Raw genomic sequence first — 19,447 nt, 5'->3', positions numbered from 1 at the left:
TACATTTTTTTACTATTGTGAATAAAAATGTGGATATTTGATATTATAAATTAAAGTAAATTTTATACTTTATCACCCAAAAATGACCTACTTTTTGAATTTTTCACCCTTAAAAAAAATTAGTATGTATAAAATAATACCCAAACAGACAAATTTTGATTTCACCACTATTTAACACTTTCTGTTAAGAAAATCTTTAAATATAAGGTTTTTAAAAAAAATTAAAAAAAAAAAAAAAATTCGTACCAAAACATGTTCTTTAAAGGTTTTGGGATCATTTTTGTTCTATGAAATTGATTTGAGGTCAAAATTGAAAAAAAAAAATATCAAAAATACCACATTTTGCATGTCATGCAAATCAAGGTATTTTTTAGTATGCAAAACAATGCACTTCCAATATTTTTTTTAAAAAATATCCAAAACATTATTGTTTTATGTGTTTTTTAATCCCAAAAACGTTATCGTTTCTCCCAAGGTTTAGTTATTTTAGTTTTACTTATTTGAGATTAAGTTTTAACAAATGCTATCACTTTTTGTATTTTTTTATCACTAAATATATTTTATTTTGTATTGAAAAAATTATAAAAATTGCTTATCATAATATATGATGAAAATTAATAGAAAATCCCAAACAATTATAATAGAATTTATTTTAATAAATAATAGGTATTTTCATTTTAACAAATAGAATATGTAAATTGCATTATTATTAGGAAAATCTGCAAATTTCAACTATTTAAAGTTAGTATTTTGCAAATTGCAGCCATTTAAAAAAAAATTGCAAATTGCATCCCAAAAGTTGTTATAAATTGTAAATTGCAATCTAATTCAAATTTTTCCATCGGTTTGTGTGTCAAAATATGTTCGTTTAAGGTTTAAGGGGCCATTTTAGTTCTTCAGAAACCAAATTAAGCTCAAAATTGGCAAAAAAAAATAACGTAAGTGGCTCGTTTTGCGTAATAAAAATGTTACACTACAAGAAAATAACCTTTTTGTAGCGATTATTTTGACCTTTAGTATCGATTGTAATTGCAACAAAAAACTTTCCCAACGAATGGTCATTCGATACAATATCCCATGTTGCCTTAGCCTATAGTAGTGGTTTTCAGTATTGCTGGTGTTGGCCTCAATAATCGATACGAAAAACTACAATCGCTATAATGTTTAACTCATTTTCTTAAAATAAAAAAACATGCGTATGAGCTTTACAAGATTCGAACATGCAACCTCAGACTCTTATATTAAATGTTTCACCAATAAGCTATGACATATTTTATGTATTCTTTGTCAAATAATATTTATATATCTAGTGTTGAAAAGGCTTTTCGTATCGATTTTTAGGATTTAGTGGCGATTTTATATGATACGATTTCTCAAAATTATATAATTGTGTAAAAATAGTGTGGAAATATATTATTATGTTTTCCGTATCAATTTTATATAGGAAAACCATGGCGATTGTAAAAATGATACGATATCCTTATTTATTTCACAAACATACTTGCATATTGTAGCGAATGTACAATCGCTACGAAATAATCGCTACGAAATGTGATTTTTCTTGTAGTGTTATCGATTGGTGGAAACTATATTTTCCTTGTAAAAACGAGACACTTATGTTAGTTTTTGCCAATTTCGAACTCAATTGGAGCCCTTACGAACTAAAATGGCCGCTAAAACCTTAACCGAACATTTTTCGCCACGGAAACTGAGAAAAAATTGAATTGGATTGCAATTTACAATTTATAACAACTTTTGGGCTGTAATTTGCAATTTTTTTTTAAAAAAATATAATCGCTGCAATTTACAAAAAACAAGTTTTAAATGACTGTAATTTGCAAATTTTTCTTATTATTATCCTCTTTTATTATGAAGGCTATAATAAATGTATTTAAAATAATGAGATCTAACCCTAAGGGTTATATATAAATAGCTAAGAGTTTAAATAAATAAACAATATGAAATAAATAACATTTATTATATTGAATGCTTGTGATTTTGTTATAAATTTCAAATTAAAGTAGAGTATCAATTTGGAAATAATATTTGAAGGTAGTGGCTACAACTACTGTATATTACTTGAGTCCCCAAAAAATATTCATTAGGGAATGAAAGCCTAAGCCCTAGCCCCTAGGATCTAAAAATATAAAAGCACGTGCATGGTTCTGTAGCTACCATATTTTGTCATTACGTATACACAAATCAGAGAAACTAGAAATGGAGGAAAGTTATGCATTTACTAATGCATAACATTGATTAAAATATTATAAAAACACATGGTAGAGAGAGAAAAGAGGAGAGAGATAGGAAGAGAGAGACATGTAGGTGGACCACACCTATTTTTTAGTCGGATTGTATCACGTGATGGGGGACCACATGCTGATTGTTCCACTGAAAGTTTATATAGTACCATTGAATCCTCAGTGGTACTATTTACGCATAAATTTAGTACAACTGAATGCATATATAATACTATTATGTGCACATATAGTATCACTGTATATTCAATGGTACCATTTGATCATCCAATGATATCAGAATATTTATTCGTTTGTACATATGCATAATTACATGAATACCTTTTGTTATGCATTTCTAAATGCCTAACATTCCTCCCTTTAAAATTCCTCCACAAATCAACACATCACAGATTCACATCTGTATGTTTATTTTTTATTTATTTATTTTTTTTTTTTGAAATCAATCGGGTCGGGAGATTTTAGTAATCAAATCATAAAATCAAGCAAGTCCGTATGTTTAAAAGATGACCATTAATGTTCACCCCAAAAAAAAAAATGACCATTAATAGTTTTGCCGACTAATAAATTAAAAGTTGAATATCCATCCACTGAAAAAAATTTCAAAATAATAATAAATGTATTATTAATTGCTCTTAATACTCCTTTCATTTCTAATTCATTATTCCATTTAGTTTTTTTATGACCTTCAATACGTACACGTCTTAAACACATGTAATATACATTTCTATTTTCATACGCACTAAGATTATAAAAAATTATTATTAATAAAATATACAGTATGACAAATAAAACAAGACCCAATATGAGTATATATATATAATCTATATAAATTAACAGAAATTTATGTCAAAGTTTTCAAAGTACCATGTATTATTAGTTTATTACCCAAACCCAATATTATTGTAGGGGCATAATTGCAGAACAATAAGGACAAAGGGAGTAATTTCATAACTAACAATTTGGTCAAGGCATGACAATGGATCGGACCCTAAGTATCCAAGTCCAATCCAAAAATTAATTGGACTCTAAATTTGAATTCAGGTCCATTAGGTGAAGTCCAAGTCCACACCCATTGGAGTTTTTAGACCTCCAAATCCAACTCTGCTAGATTTGGACCTCCAGATCCTAATCCGCCCGTACTCATATACTACGTATATATTGTCTGTATTTATTATATACTTCGTATCATATATGCAAATTCTCTACTACTTCCTTTTTTTTTTAGTTGATACCTTTTTATTATCACGTTTATCAGCACATGTTTTTAACAATTAATACCTCTAATTATCAACATTATAAAATTATAAAAAGCGGATATTAATAAAATATACATTGAAACGATTCAAACAAGACCCCACATGAATATGTTTTATCATATCTATAAACCACAAAAGCGAGTCAAAGTGTGTTGTGTGAATAGTGTAAAAGTTAAACGGTGTCAACTAAAAAAAGGAGGAAATATTTTAAATGTAAAGCTGTAAAGGTATTAACAATTTCTACTGGTAATACAATTTTTTAGATTCCCACTAAAAAAGTTCAGCTATTTAATTTGTATCCAAATTACAATCCAAGAAACAAACTAAAAAAACGCATCATATAGCCACCATAAGATCCATAACCATTGATATCAGACTTGGTTGGACTTGAGTTAGGGTCCATATTTAAGTCCAACTCCTATTTTGAGCAGAACATTTTTTCAAACACAAATTCAGAATTTCAGATTTTATTTTAGTGGACTCGGTCAGGCTAATTTCTTGGATCAATCATCGTGTAAAATTCGAGTCTGGCTATATAATCAAATTGAATGCATATTGACGTGCTTTATTTATTTATTTATTTATTTATTATTATTTTTTTTTTAGCAAGATGATATAATTGGTACAAACTTTCCATTAAAGTTGGTAGGCACTGATTGACGTGGCAAATGAGGTGGTATAACGAGAGGGAGCATTTGGGATTTGCTCTCCTCTTATAAAAGGTATGCTCTGTTTAACTTATTTTCACTTATTTCTTGTCTAATAAATTCAGTTAAACAAAAAATAAGTTTTGATAAGGATTATTCAAGTTTAAATTATAACTATATACTCCGATATTCCCTTCGTCCCTTAATACAATGTCTCTTTCTCTTTATTATGCGAGGAATAAATGTTCAAAAGAGGCATTGAATTAAGGGACGGAGGGAATAAGTTTTAATAAGGTTTAATAGGAGTTTGTTCTATTAACCTTATTTACATTTATTTCAGCCTTTCAGGTGTAATAAGTTCAGAAAAAATTTGACATTTGCTACCAGCGAAAGCACCCTGCTTCACATTTACTATCGCTTTAATTTTTTATTTTATTTTACTACCACCCAAAATCCAAAATCATTGATTGGGAGGAGCAGTTTTCAATAATAAAAAAATAAAAAAAAAAAAAAAAAAAAAAAAAAAGTGCAAGTATTAGGCATGCATGATGTATTGATGTGGATCATGGATATGCATGTTAAGATCGAGGGTAATTGAATTAGAGAATGTGAAATTACAAATGATTTAATTTGGTATGTAATTTATAAATAATGGATATAAAATTTCCTTAAAGTTAAATATTTGCAATAAAATATGAGGATGTTCAGGTACTCCATATTATGTAACCCACCAAAAATACGGCCAATTGACCAGATTGGTAAATAAAAAAGACTTCTAGCGACAATTTGGTAAAAAAACTTACTCCGGCGACAGTTTGGTAAAAAAAGCTAACAATGTGCGACAATTTGGTAAAAATAATAAACTCCGGCGACATTTTGACCAAAAAATCTATTTTTTTTTTCCCGACAAACTCTTTAAAAAAACCTATTTTAATTTAACAAACTATATTAAGCATTCGCGAGTAATTTATCGAATTTTTTTGTATTTTTTGGGTTAAGTGTCGCCTGAGATTATTTTATTTACCAAATTGTCGCTTAAGGTTAGTTTTTTGTACCAATTTGTCGCCGGAGTAAGTTTTTTTACCAAATTGTCGCTAAGGGTCTTTTTTATTTACCAATCTGGTCAATTGGCCCAAAAATTCCCTAAGGGGTGAAGTCTGATCAATGTCATTCACCTTATGAAAAAAATAAATCAATAATAATAAACAAACATACTTATATATAGCAAAAATACGGTTATACATTATAAAACAACCTTCCATGCATATATAATTATATAGCACACATAATATACTTGGTACAATTTACTGGAATACTCAACTAATGAACAGATAATGAGATACAATCCTGTTTATTTAGTATTATTTATTTAATGCATTTAAACAACATGCGACCATATACCGCATATTTGAATGAAGTTGTTTCCCTTTGAATTAATAATAATGCAACATTTCGAAGGAGACGTTGCATATAATGGTCTAATGCAACAGTTCTCTAGTGCATTATTATTATTGTTTACTTGTTAGCATGGTGATGATCATCCATGTCTTTGGCTGCGCTAAGGAGCGCGTCTAGCATAGAAGATGGTTCGGGGATACCAGGATGCACCTTCTCATACTCGATTATCCACTTCAATGTACAACTTCCTTGGTCTTTGGGTGTAACATGACATATAAAGCTCATGCTCTTGTATTCATCAAAGAGATCACCTTCTATCAGCTTGTACCTTACTAACTTCTTCTCTTCATCGATTTCTTCAATTTCAGTCTTGCCAGTTCTTTGCTTCCCATCTTAATTAATCGAAATATATATTTATATACACATGGAAAAATAATATTAATGTAGTGATAGGGCATACTGGACTATATATCATAATTATTCAAACAAAAAGGTAACAAGCTAAGTATAACCAAGGAAAATAAAACAGATACAAAAAATTTAATTTAATTTATAATATTTAGAGTTGAGAGTACGTATTTAATTACCTAGAGTGTAAGTCCAAGAAAATATAGCGCCGGGCTTAGCAACGACACCGTTGTGCAAGTCACAATTTTGTATGAAATTAGACCCGCCGGAATGTGCAATATGGTGAGGCCTATTCTTGTACAAGTCATGGAGAACATCTGCAGCACTCTCTCTTATCTCTACTTCTCCCTCAAGCTTACGTTTGAGACCCATAATCACTCTTATTTCTTAGTTTTATGTATCTATTATTATACAAAAACACTTGGAATAAATTAAAATGATTAAGAGTTCACAATGTCTTATATAGAAGGAGGAAGGGAAGGTGATAAAATTAACAACTACCAAATTATCTACCACCAAAGTTACTGAGATGGTCCTAATTATTATGGTAAGGCCCAAATTTTCTAATTTTGGGGTCCAAATAAATGGAAGGAACAAAACGTGTACATTGATCTAATCAACAATTTTTATTTTTTTTACACATAAAAAAGTATAAAACAAAAAAATCTAATCAACAAAATTTATTAGTGTTACAACCACGTGGTTGGCTATAATTAATTGCAATATAATCATTGTAAGCTATATTAAATCATAGCAATGATAATTGTTCATGAAATTATTGAGGTTGTATCACATCATATAGAAGGAAATTTTGATGTAAAATAAATAATCGTTTTTAAATAAAATCTAATCATGATGATAAAACGTAATTAAATGTTTTAAAACTTGTTTCTCCTTGAAAACTTTTTGTCAATAAAATAGACGAAAATTTATAACTATTTTATTAGGATAAAACATTGATACATACATGACTACATGAGGTACAACATGTGTTAAATACGAGACTGGGTCACACACTCACACCCGCGAATTAAGAGAAAGTCCACTTTATAAGGTTAAAGAAAGGTATATCCCAAAACTATAAGGCAATAGGAGGAGTAGATTCAGCTCTAATCTCAACTTAACCCTCAAGTTTACGTTTAAGACCCATAATCATTGCTATTACTTTTATTTGTAGTTAAATTTATTTATTTAAATATTTTCCGGTCCATATCAATATATCATATCATTAAATTTCTATTTAGATGATCTATCCGGCCTGCATGAATAATCACATGAATTCTGCTTTCCAAGAATTTTATACTCCGTATTATATTAGTCGTATCATAAATTTATTGATAAATATAATATTAATCGTCATCATCAGTATATAGATATCATTTTTGAAATTACTCTCCTAAGTTAATTCATAATGTACCTAATTTGACAAAAAAATAAAAATAAAAAATAAAAAAAATACTACCTCCGTTACAAGTTATGTGCAACGATTTGACATAAAGTAGAGTGGGAAAATGTCTAATCGTTGCACATAACCTGTAACGGAGGTAGTAATAAGAATGTACCTAATTTGCCATTTATTGATGTTTTTTTTTTATATATATACAGGGTAGTAAAATCAATCCATTAATTAATAAATAATTATACGATCCTTATAAAAGATTTTCGAATTTAAAAAACTGCTTGTCTCTCTCTATCGACAACCCCTACGAAAATCCAAAAAAACCCCCAAAAATCAGATCTATTAGGGACTGCCATGGATGGGAAAATTCATGGTAAGCCCCAAATCCCCTCTTTAGTCAATAATTTATGTAGTTTTTTCATAATTTATTGGTCAATAAGAGAGTCTCTCTTTATGAGAGTTTGTGAGTCTATCTTTATGAGAGTTGTTTATCTCCTTATTAGAGTCGGTTTGGTTATATTTGTTAATATTGTATTTATTTTAAGTTTATCTTGTTAGGAGTTTTTAGCCAAGTTAGGTTTCTTATTGTATTGAGTATATATTTGTGATTAATATCAATGCAAAGGCTAAGTACTTTAATATGCGATACTTTAATATGCCATTTTCTCCAATCGCTCTTGAGTTTAACATGGTATCAGAGCCAAGGTTTGTTGGGTCGTTCATAACTGGTTATTTGTCAAGCCACTGGTTAACGGACCTCTATTGGATGTTCATTCCCAAAGAGGATATTGTACCTTCTGGTGTGCTCTAATTTCTAAGGACAATCACAAGTGATGGGAAGTGTTGAAACCCATTATAGCCCACTTGTGAGTGTCCTACATTGGAGAAAGAGGAGAAAATGTTCCACTTTATAAGGTAGAAGAGTACCTCCTACTAATGTCAATTGGTTTTAGTATGGAAGCTCCTAAGCCTTGTTTGTATACCAAATTCTCTTCCTCCTTGTTCGGGTTACCCAGGCCCATTTCATATTGTTTCGAAATTTAACATGGTATAAATAAACTTAACATAAATACAATACTAACAAATATAACCAAACCGACTCTAATACCCCTTCTATGGGGTTTTTCTGTTTTCTTTTTCTATTTCAGGGGCGAAGATAGCAAATCTTCGGTGACGGAATTGTTCTTTCTCCTTTGATGCTGCACAAATTTGTGAGATTGCTGTATTTTCGGAAGACGCAAGAACGTTATCAATGGTTTATAGCCTGTTCTTATGGGAGAAGTTAGTAGATTAGGAGAAAAATATGTTTCTGATGTGAGATTTGTTCTTTGTAGTCTTTACTTGATTTCTGTAAGTGTCGTTTGACTTGTTTAATTTATGCTATTTCCATGGTTTTCCTTCAAAAAAAAAAGATTTTCAAATTTAATTGACAAATACATATTGAATCAAATAAAGAATTCTTTTGTATAAACTACGATCATAGAGTGGATTTTGCATCGTCGAACATCTTCCGCTTACATCACTAGAATCTACAACCTTTTTGAAGAGACAATCTAACTATTTGTTGTATTGAGGATAATTATTATTATCTAGCTAATTGATCATTTGACAGTATCGAAAAATTGATAAATTTTGCAATCCATATCATATCATTCTTCACCAATTAAAACAAGCAATGAGGAAGTTTTATTATAAACCTAATAAAATCAAATAGAAAATAAAAACAAGAAACAAATATTTAGGCTTTCCACCGGTAAAATAAAAAATGGAGGCTTGATTTTAGAGAAGGAGAGAAGCTTATGGATGCTTATACTATTAACGTAATGAATGTTTTTTTTCCTTATAAATGCAGGTCCCGCACCACATCGATCTGCCCCAATCGGAACGGGTATATATGGGTTCAACTTTGGCTGGTAAGTAGGCGGGTATGGCCGGGTACAAAAGTCATACTCACCGTGGGTAGCGGGTAGGTGGTGGATTTGATGTCATACTCGCCTAATTACCCACATACCCGCCCAATTACTATACCCACCTACACGCAATTACCCGTTAATTTATTACTACCTTTTGTTTTATCACAAATTAACTACTACCTAGTATAATGTATAATTAAATTACTTCATATGTATTTGCAATAATTTAGAGATGGCAAAATGACATGTTTTATAGGAAATTTATTAAACAAATGTTGTTAGGCTAGCGGGTAAAAAGCGGATAGTGGATATCCACATGGGTGGTGGATCGGGTGTGGATCTAGGTTTCCAACCGTTTAGACAGGTATGGATGTTGAAATTTTACCCAGTGCGGGTGGGGGCACCCGCACCACCCAATTGTCATCCCGATTAGGGATATGTTTACATTGTCCTTAAAGCAATTTTAACCCTCACTATGATTGCTACGGATTTTCGATTATGCTTCAAGGATTTCTCTAAACATCGAGATCAGTTATAACAATGTAATTGAAACTCCCTAAGAACTCTTTAATAACAATTAGAATAGAAAAGGAAGAAGAAAATAAGTTATAATTAGAGCCCATAAATATTGTACTAACTTTTTAAAGCCAAGAGTCACTAATTCAAAAATATAATTAATTAAGATAATCTTACTTTTAATGAATATTGACGAATCTCACAATTATCATATAATTAAGTATACGTAGGAATTAATCGTTGACACTTGCCCGATTAGGCTAAGCCCGCCCGATTGGTCAAATAAATAAACAACATACATTTTTCAACTTGATTTTGCGCCCTATCGATCTAAGCCCGCCCTATAATCAGACCATTGACACTTTAGAAACAAAGTTTACATTCGCACTGACCGGGCTAACTTAGCCCTATCAGGCGAGCAAACATTCATTTTCTAAATATATGTTTGCGCCTGACCAAGCTAACTTAGCCTAATCGGGCATGAGGTCAAAGTCCTTGACTAACGTTAAAATTTGTTATGCTCCAAACATTAAACTCATACACTTATTCCAAGCTAAACCTCTCTCTCTCTCTCTCTCTCTCTCTCTCTCTCTCTCTATATATATATATAATTATATAATTACTAATAAATGAGATTTTCTTCCTAACATTAAGCTAAGTTAAATAGAATTGAATAAGCTTAAATTACTTCTTTTACCCTACCAATGTGAGACTTCCATCCTAACATCAAACTATATATAGACTAAACTATATAACTAACTTCCATTCTATCAATATGGAACTAATTTCCCATCATTACATAACAACTATTATGAAGACTAACCTAACATTCAGATGCTAATGAAATATGTGTAATAACATGTTGACATATAGTAAAGGAGAATTCGTTAATGTTAGTGACAGAGGTTTGATCGATCCTCATCCCCCCCCCCCCTCCCCCCTCCAAGGGGGCTCCCCGTATGTGAATTTATAGATTCGATTAGATCTCACTAATAAACCCAATCCAAACACCCGAATTGAGACATCTTATATAATATAATGGAAAAATTACTCTAATTCACGAATTTTAATGGTTTAATTAGTTGTCCCCAATGACTTTAATGTTGCGGCAGAGTTGTGGAGAGAAATGGTGGGTTTACTTAATAATTACAAGCGTGTTTTCTTTGATTAAATGAGTAGGAGAACAATGAATTGAATAAGATAAGGAGCGACATGATAATATAAACATGTGAGGTCGGTCCATCGATCCTCCATCTCATGCATGCATACACTTACTCTCATCACACCTTCATCTAGAACAGTCTAAACATAATTGTTGGCCGCCTGACCTAACTCGACTTATAATTAACTGTTCTAATATACACCCTTTGTTCCTACTCGACTCACTTAATATACATGTGATTATATCCGTAAAGACTACATATACAATTATTGTATGTGGTCCCTACATAAAACCACAATTTGTCATATTTTTATTAGTTAAAATTATGGGTCCAAGTTCCATTTGAATTTAATTTATATTTGACTCCTAGTTTTCTTCCTTTTTTATGATGTGTCAAATTTCTAATGATATTGTATGTAGGGACCATATACAATGATTGTATGTGTATCTTCACATATAGACTACTTACGTACTATCAAGCCTTATAGACTACTTATAGTTACGGATTTAAGATTTAATTAGTGAGTAATTCAGACGTTCTTCGAGGATACTTATTTATAGTTTTGCAATTGCTAATTTTTAAATGGCATTCAATAGTTTATACGTAGTATGTGTCTTGAATACTTTTATAGTATATTATTAATTTTTATGCAAAATTAAAGCATAAATGACAATTAGCCTAAATAGTTAAACACTAATGTTTCTTCTAAGAGGTTAAGTGTTCAAATCTTCTAATTCATAAAGTCGAATGTGTGACGTGGTGTAATATTTTATATCACACAAATAATGCCCCAAAGTTGCACATAACAATTAACGGAGGTAGTATAAATTTTTAATTCACTTGTAAAAATATATTTATTTGTCAACTTATTGAATCTTGATTTCGTGGGGAAGATCATCAATGTTTTTGCAGCCGTAAATAAATTATTAAGGGTTTGTTTGGCACTTTGGTATTATTTTTTGTTTTCAGCTTTCTTTTTTTGAAAAAAAACAGGAAACAAGAAAATAAAAGGTGTTTCTACTTTTTTGTTGTCAGTTTTCAAAATTATTATAACTTTAATAAGTTTGTATGATTTTTGTTTCCTTATATGACATATGTCATGTGAGTTTGAAAAAAAAAACCAAAAAACAGAAAACCACAACCAAACGAACCTAAACGTAGAAGTTTGTTTAAAAATATTTGTGTGTACATATATATATTATACGGAGTATAATTGTGTATAAACTTTTGTTTGGAATAGTTGAAACTTCACGTTGTTATTGTACAATATAAATTTTTATAATTTAACTTACTAGATTAATATATATATATATATATATATATATATATATATATATATATATATATATATATATATGATAATTAATGGTCAAATACATACGCTATCATACGTTCTCATCACATTCTTAACAGAAAGCCCAAAAATATAGGCCAAGGATGCAATGACATTAAAGAAAATAGAAGATCATGAGTGATTAACTAATTATAAAACATAACATATATTTGGCAGAGATTTATAATAATTAATCTAACAAAATTAAACCAGCTTAGGACACTTTATATTAATAACACATGGATAATCAATAAGGATTGAATACATACATCATACAATGACATACATGCATGCCTTATTTTGTAGCAATAATATCACTCACAAAGTCACAATTAACATTAATACAAATAACTTGCATGGAAAGCATGCAACTTCTTATAACATTTTGATAAACATGGCATATGTAATAAGTAACATAATTAACTTAATATGTTTTACTACTTTTGGGCATGGTGATGATCATCGACGTGTTTGATAGCATCTAGCCAAGCGTCGAGCAAAGCAGATGGTTCAGGGACACCGGGATGCTTCTTTTCATACTCAAAAGTCCATCTAACTATGCTGGTTTCTTCATCCTTGGGTATCACCTGGCTTGCTGCATAAAAGGTCTTATAATCATCTAAGAGATCGCCTTCGATCACTTGGCCTTTCGCGTACTTCTTCTCCTCATCAACCTCTTTAATTACAGTCTTTGCTTTCTGAGGCTTCCCAGCTAAAACCATAATTAAGAATTATAAATAATCAATTTTTGAATACTTAGTGTGAAACTATGTATATGAAAATTACTAAAGCGGAGTTAGTTATTATATTTTAAATGTATAGAATTAATACATTTTATCAAGACTAATTTAAGCTACTATGTGTATGTACGAATTATAATTTAAATTTTGGGTGCTTTGTAATAAATATGTAAGAAAATTTCTAAACGACAAGTAATATATACAAGATTATTAATATGCAGTACATTAATATTTTTATCAACATTAAAATGAACTCTATGTATATTTGCATCAAAATATTTGTATTAGAAGAAATGAAAAAGAAGTTACCTAAAGTGTAGTTCCAAGTATGAGTAGAGCCAACTTTGCCATGTTCACCCTCGTGTAAGTCAACACCATGCACAAAATGAGGGGCAGCATGAGAAATATGATGAGGTTTATTCTTGACTATGTCATGGTGGGCATCTGCACCAGTTGCTCTAATCTCAACTTCACCCTCAAGCTTACGTAAACCACTCATGTTTTCTCACTACTTTATTGCGGTTTGTAAATACTCTGAAATAATATGTATGTCCGCAACATATTATAGCTATTTATAGAACGAGATCATCGAGATATTAGATACTCGTACGTGACAATTCCAAATATTATGTTGCAACATTTGTACGTATTTATTCTCCTGTACGAAGTATTACACATTTACACCATGTGAAACTTGATATATTATTATAAAACATATTCATGAGCCTCAACCATTAGCTTAACCTTTTATTGTGTAATACTAATACGCAAAGAACTAAGATTTGCATTTCCCACATGACCTAAACGGGAATGCCACATACTAGGAGAAAACACAGCAAAAGCTGACGGAATGGAAGAGCTAATGACTTGACGATCCATGAAGAATATACAAATCACCACTGCTATTACATACATCTCATCACTATTTTGCTCCCCGTCTGCAAATTCTTCACAGAAAACCCAAAAGGATCAAATTCATGCATGTTGCATCCACACTTCAAGCACAACAGACTCTTGTGTGTGAGGAGACGTGATAGTGTATAAAACATATTATAAGGCCTCACCTATTAGCTTAAACTTTTTATTGAGTTGGTCTGATTTGTTAACATGGTATCAATAGCCACCGTGACGGATTCGAATCTCATCCACCCCTTCCGCTTAAAGTGGAATATTAAAACGCTGTGTATGGTGGGGCTTATGGTTCATCCACACTTCAAGCCCAATGGGGACATCGTGCTCGTGTGAGGAGGTATGATAAAGTATAAAACATTTTCATACACCTCAACCATCAGCTTAAGCATTTTGTTGAATTGGTCCACTTACAAAATTGTCGAGATCCAAGGTCGTCGCAAAATTTGGTGATACTCTTTACACTACAAAACTCTAATTGTTTAATGACAACCCATTAATGTTTGGCTCAAATGTGTCTCTAATACGACACATTTTCGTGATGGTCTTTTAGCTTAGTTTGTCATTATAAAAAACATACTCAACTTTATACAAAAGACCCAATCCATCTAGCTAATTAAAGATAGGTTATTAAAATTATGAAAATTTGATGTGTCGTCCTGTTAACTTTTGCGTTAGAATGAAAGTCACCCGTGACAAGATCAGATAATATTTGAAAAAAATAATCAATTAAAGTGGCATCGTGTTTTTAGCCTCAACCATGGGGCCTAATTTATAATCTAAAGTTGACCTCTTAACCAAAAAGTGACATCGTGACAAAAAGGCTGGTTCAGTGGTTTGTAACTTGATATCATGCATGGCCTATTTATGGCCATATATCAAAAAACTATAAAATCTATCACGTGTATCATGCATTCATGCTAAAGAAGTACTAGTAGTAATGTAGTTCAGAATTGTACGTAGTAGGTTACAATGATAAGAGAATTACGAACCAAGGATAACCCCGCAATCACAAATTACGCATTAATTATTCCATCCGTATGATTATATAGATTTATGTATATGTACCACATCAATCCAATTAACGGATTAGTCGATTAATTATTAATTAGAGAGAAGAATGATACAATAACTCTACTAATGAAATAAGATGTTTCATGAGTAATAATACAGATATACTTCGTAATAGATACAGATAACACATACATGATGATCAAAGTTAGTCTGCTTTGACCATTAAATCTAGAATTTACATATTACAAACACGCATAATTTCTGCCATTCATACATAGCTTGATCATGATACAAGCCTTATTTAGCTTTAAACTAAATGCAAACAACAAAAAGCAATAAAGCATATGACTTCTTACAACATTATTATTAGAAGCAATTACTCAATAAAAAGTAGAACAAGACATAAAGATACATGCATCATGATAGAAAGTGTTACGCTACACAGCGTGACACTTTCTATCATTAGTCGGCTCATACAAGCTAAGCTTGTTTACTTCTTTACACCATGGTGATGATCGTCGATGTCTTTGGCTGCATTGAGCAAAGAATCGAGTAGGGCGGTTGGTTCAGGGGTACCAGGATGGAGTTTCTCATACTCCATCGTCCACTTCACTATGCAGGTATCTTTGTCCTTAGGTATCACTTGGCATATGCCAGTAATGGTCTTATACTCATCCAAGAGATCGCCTTCAATACATCGTTGCCTCACCAACTTTTTCTCCTTGTCTATTTCTTCAATTATGTTCTTTGCTACAAGAGGTTTTCCGCCTATATATATGAACATAAACATTAATTAAAAGAAATGTAAGTGAAATAGGCTACATTAGACGCGACAATAATCCCTAGAAAGGGGTAATTGAAACAAAGCTGATAAATTACGATTTTTTTGTCAAAAACTACTTAATAAAACCAAGAATTTGTGAGAAACTACCTTATATAAAAAATATTGTAAGAAAATACTTTTTTTTTTTTTTTTTTTTTTGAAGACTTGTAAGAAAATACTTAACAAAAGGTAAAATGTTGTAAAAGACTACCTCTAGCCGGATTTCCACCTTTAACCAATTTTTCTACGTTGACCAATCACAAAACACCCCCAAAACCGCCGCCTTTGGGTTGGGAGGGTGGTTTCGGCTTGGTGGAGGCAGTTCAAGTGGGTTGTGTGGGTTTTAGTGGTTAAAGCGGGTTGCTTTCGGGGTGTTTTGTGGTGGGTCAGCGTCGGAAAATTATGTCAACGGTAAAAATCCGGTCAAAGCTAAGATAGTCTTTTACAACATTTTACCTTATAGTAGCTAGTTTCTTATAACATACTTACCTCCCTTTTTTTTTAAGTTGACACGTATTTCTTTTAAGGAAGTTCATTTTTAATTGACACGTTTTTTTTTTGGTAAGTTTTATAAATTGCATTTAGGACTTGTTCTCTTCAGCTTATTTTAGATACCTATTGCTTATTGCTTAATAAATTCATATCAGATCAGACCAAATAAAAAAGAATTAGATCAGACCATATCAGAACTTTTGATTATCATTTACTTATCGTTAAATATCGGTAATTGCGTATTAAATTTTTTTATAAAAAATACATATTTGAAAAGTTCATCATGAGACGAATCTAAAAAAAATTCATTTTGATAATGTTTTTCTTTATAGATTAGTATTAAAATGCATTCAAATTTAGTCAAATTGTTAAATCAGATCAAACCAGACCAGGTCAGATAATAAAAATTCAGATCAGACCAGACCAGATCAGGCCTAAAAAAAATCAGACCAGATCTACTTGTTTCAGGTGAAAAGAACAAGTCCTTACTATGTACAGTAGTCGTTTGAAAAATGACTACCATATTATATTAGTGATATACAATATGATTGGTTTGTTTTTTCACCTTAGAAAATGGTCACAATTACTCTTATTATATCTACAATGCAAATATATTTTCTGAAATTTTCAATCCAACATAAAATAAATTTGTTTTTGAGAAACTATAAAATAAAAATAAAAATTACATAAATGAAACTAAAAATTTGATGAATAAATAAAAATAATACTATTTTATACCTAAGGTAAAGTAATATAATTAATTATCTGAAAAAAATTTATATCAATTATGAACTACGTAATCATGAAAACATTATGGTAGTCATATTTCAAATGACTACTGTAAAATTTTCACACTTGCTTCATCATTCTCTTCGTTCTCTCTTTACTTCTTAATATGTGTGCCTAAATTGAACGCGTCAATTAAATAGAAACAAAATAAGCATTTTTAATTAAGTATTTTCTCATAAATTCTAGGTTTTGTAGGTAGTTTATCAAAAAAAAATCCTTAATATTAATATGATGCTTGTTGAAACCCATAATCATATTGAAAATAATAAGGTAGCTAATTACATTATAAGCTAAGGTGTTGAAATTTTAAAGCTAAAATAATCCTCTTATATTAAGTCCCGGGATAATTTTAAGGCTTTTTACCCTTTAGAGTTTAGGCCACGCACCCTAATTAGGGCCAAAATCGGCATGTTGATATTAATGCTTCCAACTTCACTACAAAAATAAAAGCTTTTTTGCAACTAAGTTTGGCAACAGATTTTTAGAACGTTGCTAAATAGCAACAAATCTAAATTTTTTCATTGCCTAATTAAAAGCGACATTTTATGCTTTATTTTTTAATAAACAATGGCTACATGTTTTTGATTTGTTGCTTTTTAAAACAAATTGTCTCACTAGTTGTTACTAGATGACATCATATTTTTCTCTTGTTGCCAAATAGTAACAAACTATGACAACAAATATTTTATTTGTATTGATTTAGAAACAAACAAAGGCAATGAATTTTTGAATTGTTTCCATTAGAAACAAGTATTCTACATTATTGTTGCTAATTGATAACGTATTATTTTATTTGTTGCCATTGGAAACGAGTTGTGATACATATTGTTGTTAATTTATATGTAGGCCTCTTTTTGATATAATGTATAAAATTATTTGTTGCTATAATGACATCAAATAGAGACGGATTTCAATTTCGTCTCTAATTTAGAGACAGATTTTTGATTTTGTCCCTAATTTAGAGACAAATTTTTCAATTTCGTCTCTAATATTTCGTTCATTTATTATAAATTATATGCATAGAAGTAAACAAATAGTACTTGGTATAGTTGGTAAGAGATTCACCATGTGACTTTGAGGTCACAAGTTTGACTCCCTACCAAATGCGATTCTTGAGACTGGGGATTCAAATAGCCTTACATGCAAAGTCGAGCCGAGCTGACCTAACCTAAGTGAGATTTCAGATTGGTAAAGGCCGAGATCGGGTTGAACCGAATTGCTAATAGGGATTGGGTCTTTGTCTCGTAGTGTTGATAGCAACCAATATTTATGATTTGTTGCTATTTTTATGAACCAATTTTAATAATTTGTTGCTATTTTTGGTTGATGCTATATTGATTTTTTTTTTTTTTTGTAGTGTTGTGGCTCCTAAAGTGCTAAAGCTTAGTCAGTTAAATGATATGATACTCAAACGATCACTTGATTAATTTAGAAGAGTGATAGCTTTAGCTCAAATATATAATTCTAGCTTATTCCTTCAATTTGTTTGATTAAAAAATAATTTCAATCTAATAAAATTATAGACAAACAAAGGACAATCCAAATCGAGAATATATAACTATGTTGACTAATATAATACTCTGTAGTCTATATATACGATAATACGTACCAGTTTTGTACTTCCAAACGATGATAGAGCCAGGCTTACCAAACTCGCCCTCATGCAAGTCACAACTTTGAACAAAATGAGGGGCAGCATGGGATACATGATGAGGTCTACTCTCATATATCTCATGGTACACATCTGCAGCTCCAGCCCTAATCTCAACTTCACCCTCAAGTTTACGTTTAAGACCCATAATTATTGCTATTACTTTTATTTGTACTAAATTTCAATATTTTCCATATAATATATCATATCATTTTATAGGGAAACAATTCTATTTAGATGATCTACTCTGCATGAATAATCACGTGAATTCTGCTTTCTCAAGAAATTTATATTTTATTCGTCCCACCATTAAATTATTGAGATAATTAAATTTTTAATCGTCATCATTAGATATTATAGATATCTTCTTTGAAATTACTCTCCCAAGTCAATTATGGATGCAATCATAATGCACCTAATTTGCCATTTATGAATGCTTATTTAATGTTTTTTTATTTTTATTACGGAGCTCGGAGTAGTACAATCAATCCATTAATAAATACTCATACGATATCTACAAATGATATTCAAATTTAACAAATACATATATTGATTTTTTTAAAAAAAAATAAATAAAATCCTTCGTATAAACTACGATCATCAATTAATTAGAACTTGTACCATGGAACATAACCCATTTACATCATTGGAATTTACAGCCTTTTTAAAAAGTCAATCTAACAATCTGTTGTAGCTTTGAGGATGATTTTTACCTGATTCGTTTTAGTGTATTCG

At 30.6% G+C, this 19,447-nt stretch overlaps 2 protein-coding genes and 1 long non-coding RNA gene across 3 annotated transcripts; all 3 read right to left on the bottom strand.

Annotated features, from left to right (window-relative positions):
- Nucleotides 1-5,420: 5,420 nt before the first annotated feature.
- Nucleotides 5,421-6,472, bottom strand: LOC145634267 (uncharacterized). The gene is made up of 2 exons (XR_014113391.1): nt 6,150-6,472; nt 5,421-5,954 (listed from the first exon to the last, which is right to left on the bottom strand). It is a non-coding gene; the product is annotated as an uncharacterized LOC145634267 (long non-coding RNA).
- A 6,032-nt stretch (nt 6,473-12,504) lies between these two features.
- Nucleotides 12,505-13,559, bottom strand: LOC145634266 (MLP-like protein 43). Its single transcript, XM_081685690.1, has 2 exons — nt 13,344-13,559; nt 12,505-13,006 (listed from the first exon to the last, which is right to left on the bottom strand). The coding sequence occupies exons 1-2, from the start codon at nt 13,531-13,533 to the stop codon at nt 12,732-12,734; spliced, it is 465 nt and encodes a 154-aa protein (XP_081541816.1). The 5' UTR covers nt 13,534-13,559; the 3' UTR covers nt 12,505-12,731.
- Nucleotides 13,560-15,233: 1,674 nt separating this feature from the next.
- Nucleotides 15,234-18,868, bottom strand: LOC145634265 (MLP-like protein 43). The gene is made up of 2 exons (XM_081685689.1): nt 18,671-18,868; nt 15,234-15,725 (listed from the first exon to the last, which is right to left on the bottom strand). Exons 1-2 carry the CDS (start codon nt 18,858-18,860, stop codon nt 15,448-15,450), a joined length of 468 nt encoding a protein of 155 aa, XP_081541815.1. The 5' UTR covers nt 18,861-18,868; the 3' UTR covers nt 15,234-15,447.
- Nucleotides 18,869-19,447: the final 579 nt, after the last annotated feature.

The sequence above is a fragment of the Chenopodium album genome, chromosome 6 (genome assembly GCF_948465745.1).
Source record: "Chenopodium album chromosome 6, dcCheAlbu1.1, whole genome shotgun sequence".
In the NCBI taxonomy this organism is placed as follows: Eukaryota; Viridiplantae; Streptophyta; class Magnoliopsida; order Caryophyllales; family Amaranthaceae; genus Chenopodium; species Chenopodium album.
This window is presented reverse-complemented; position numbering and strand designations above follow the sequence as displayed.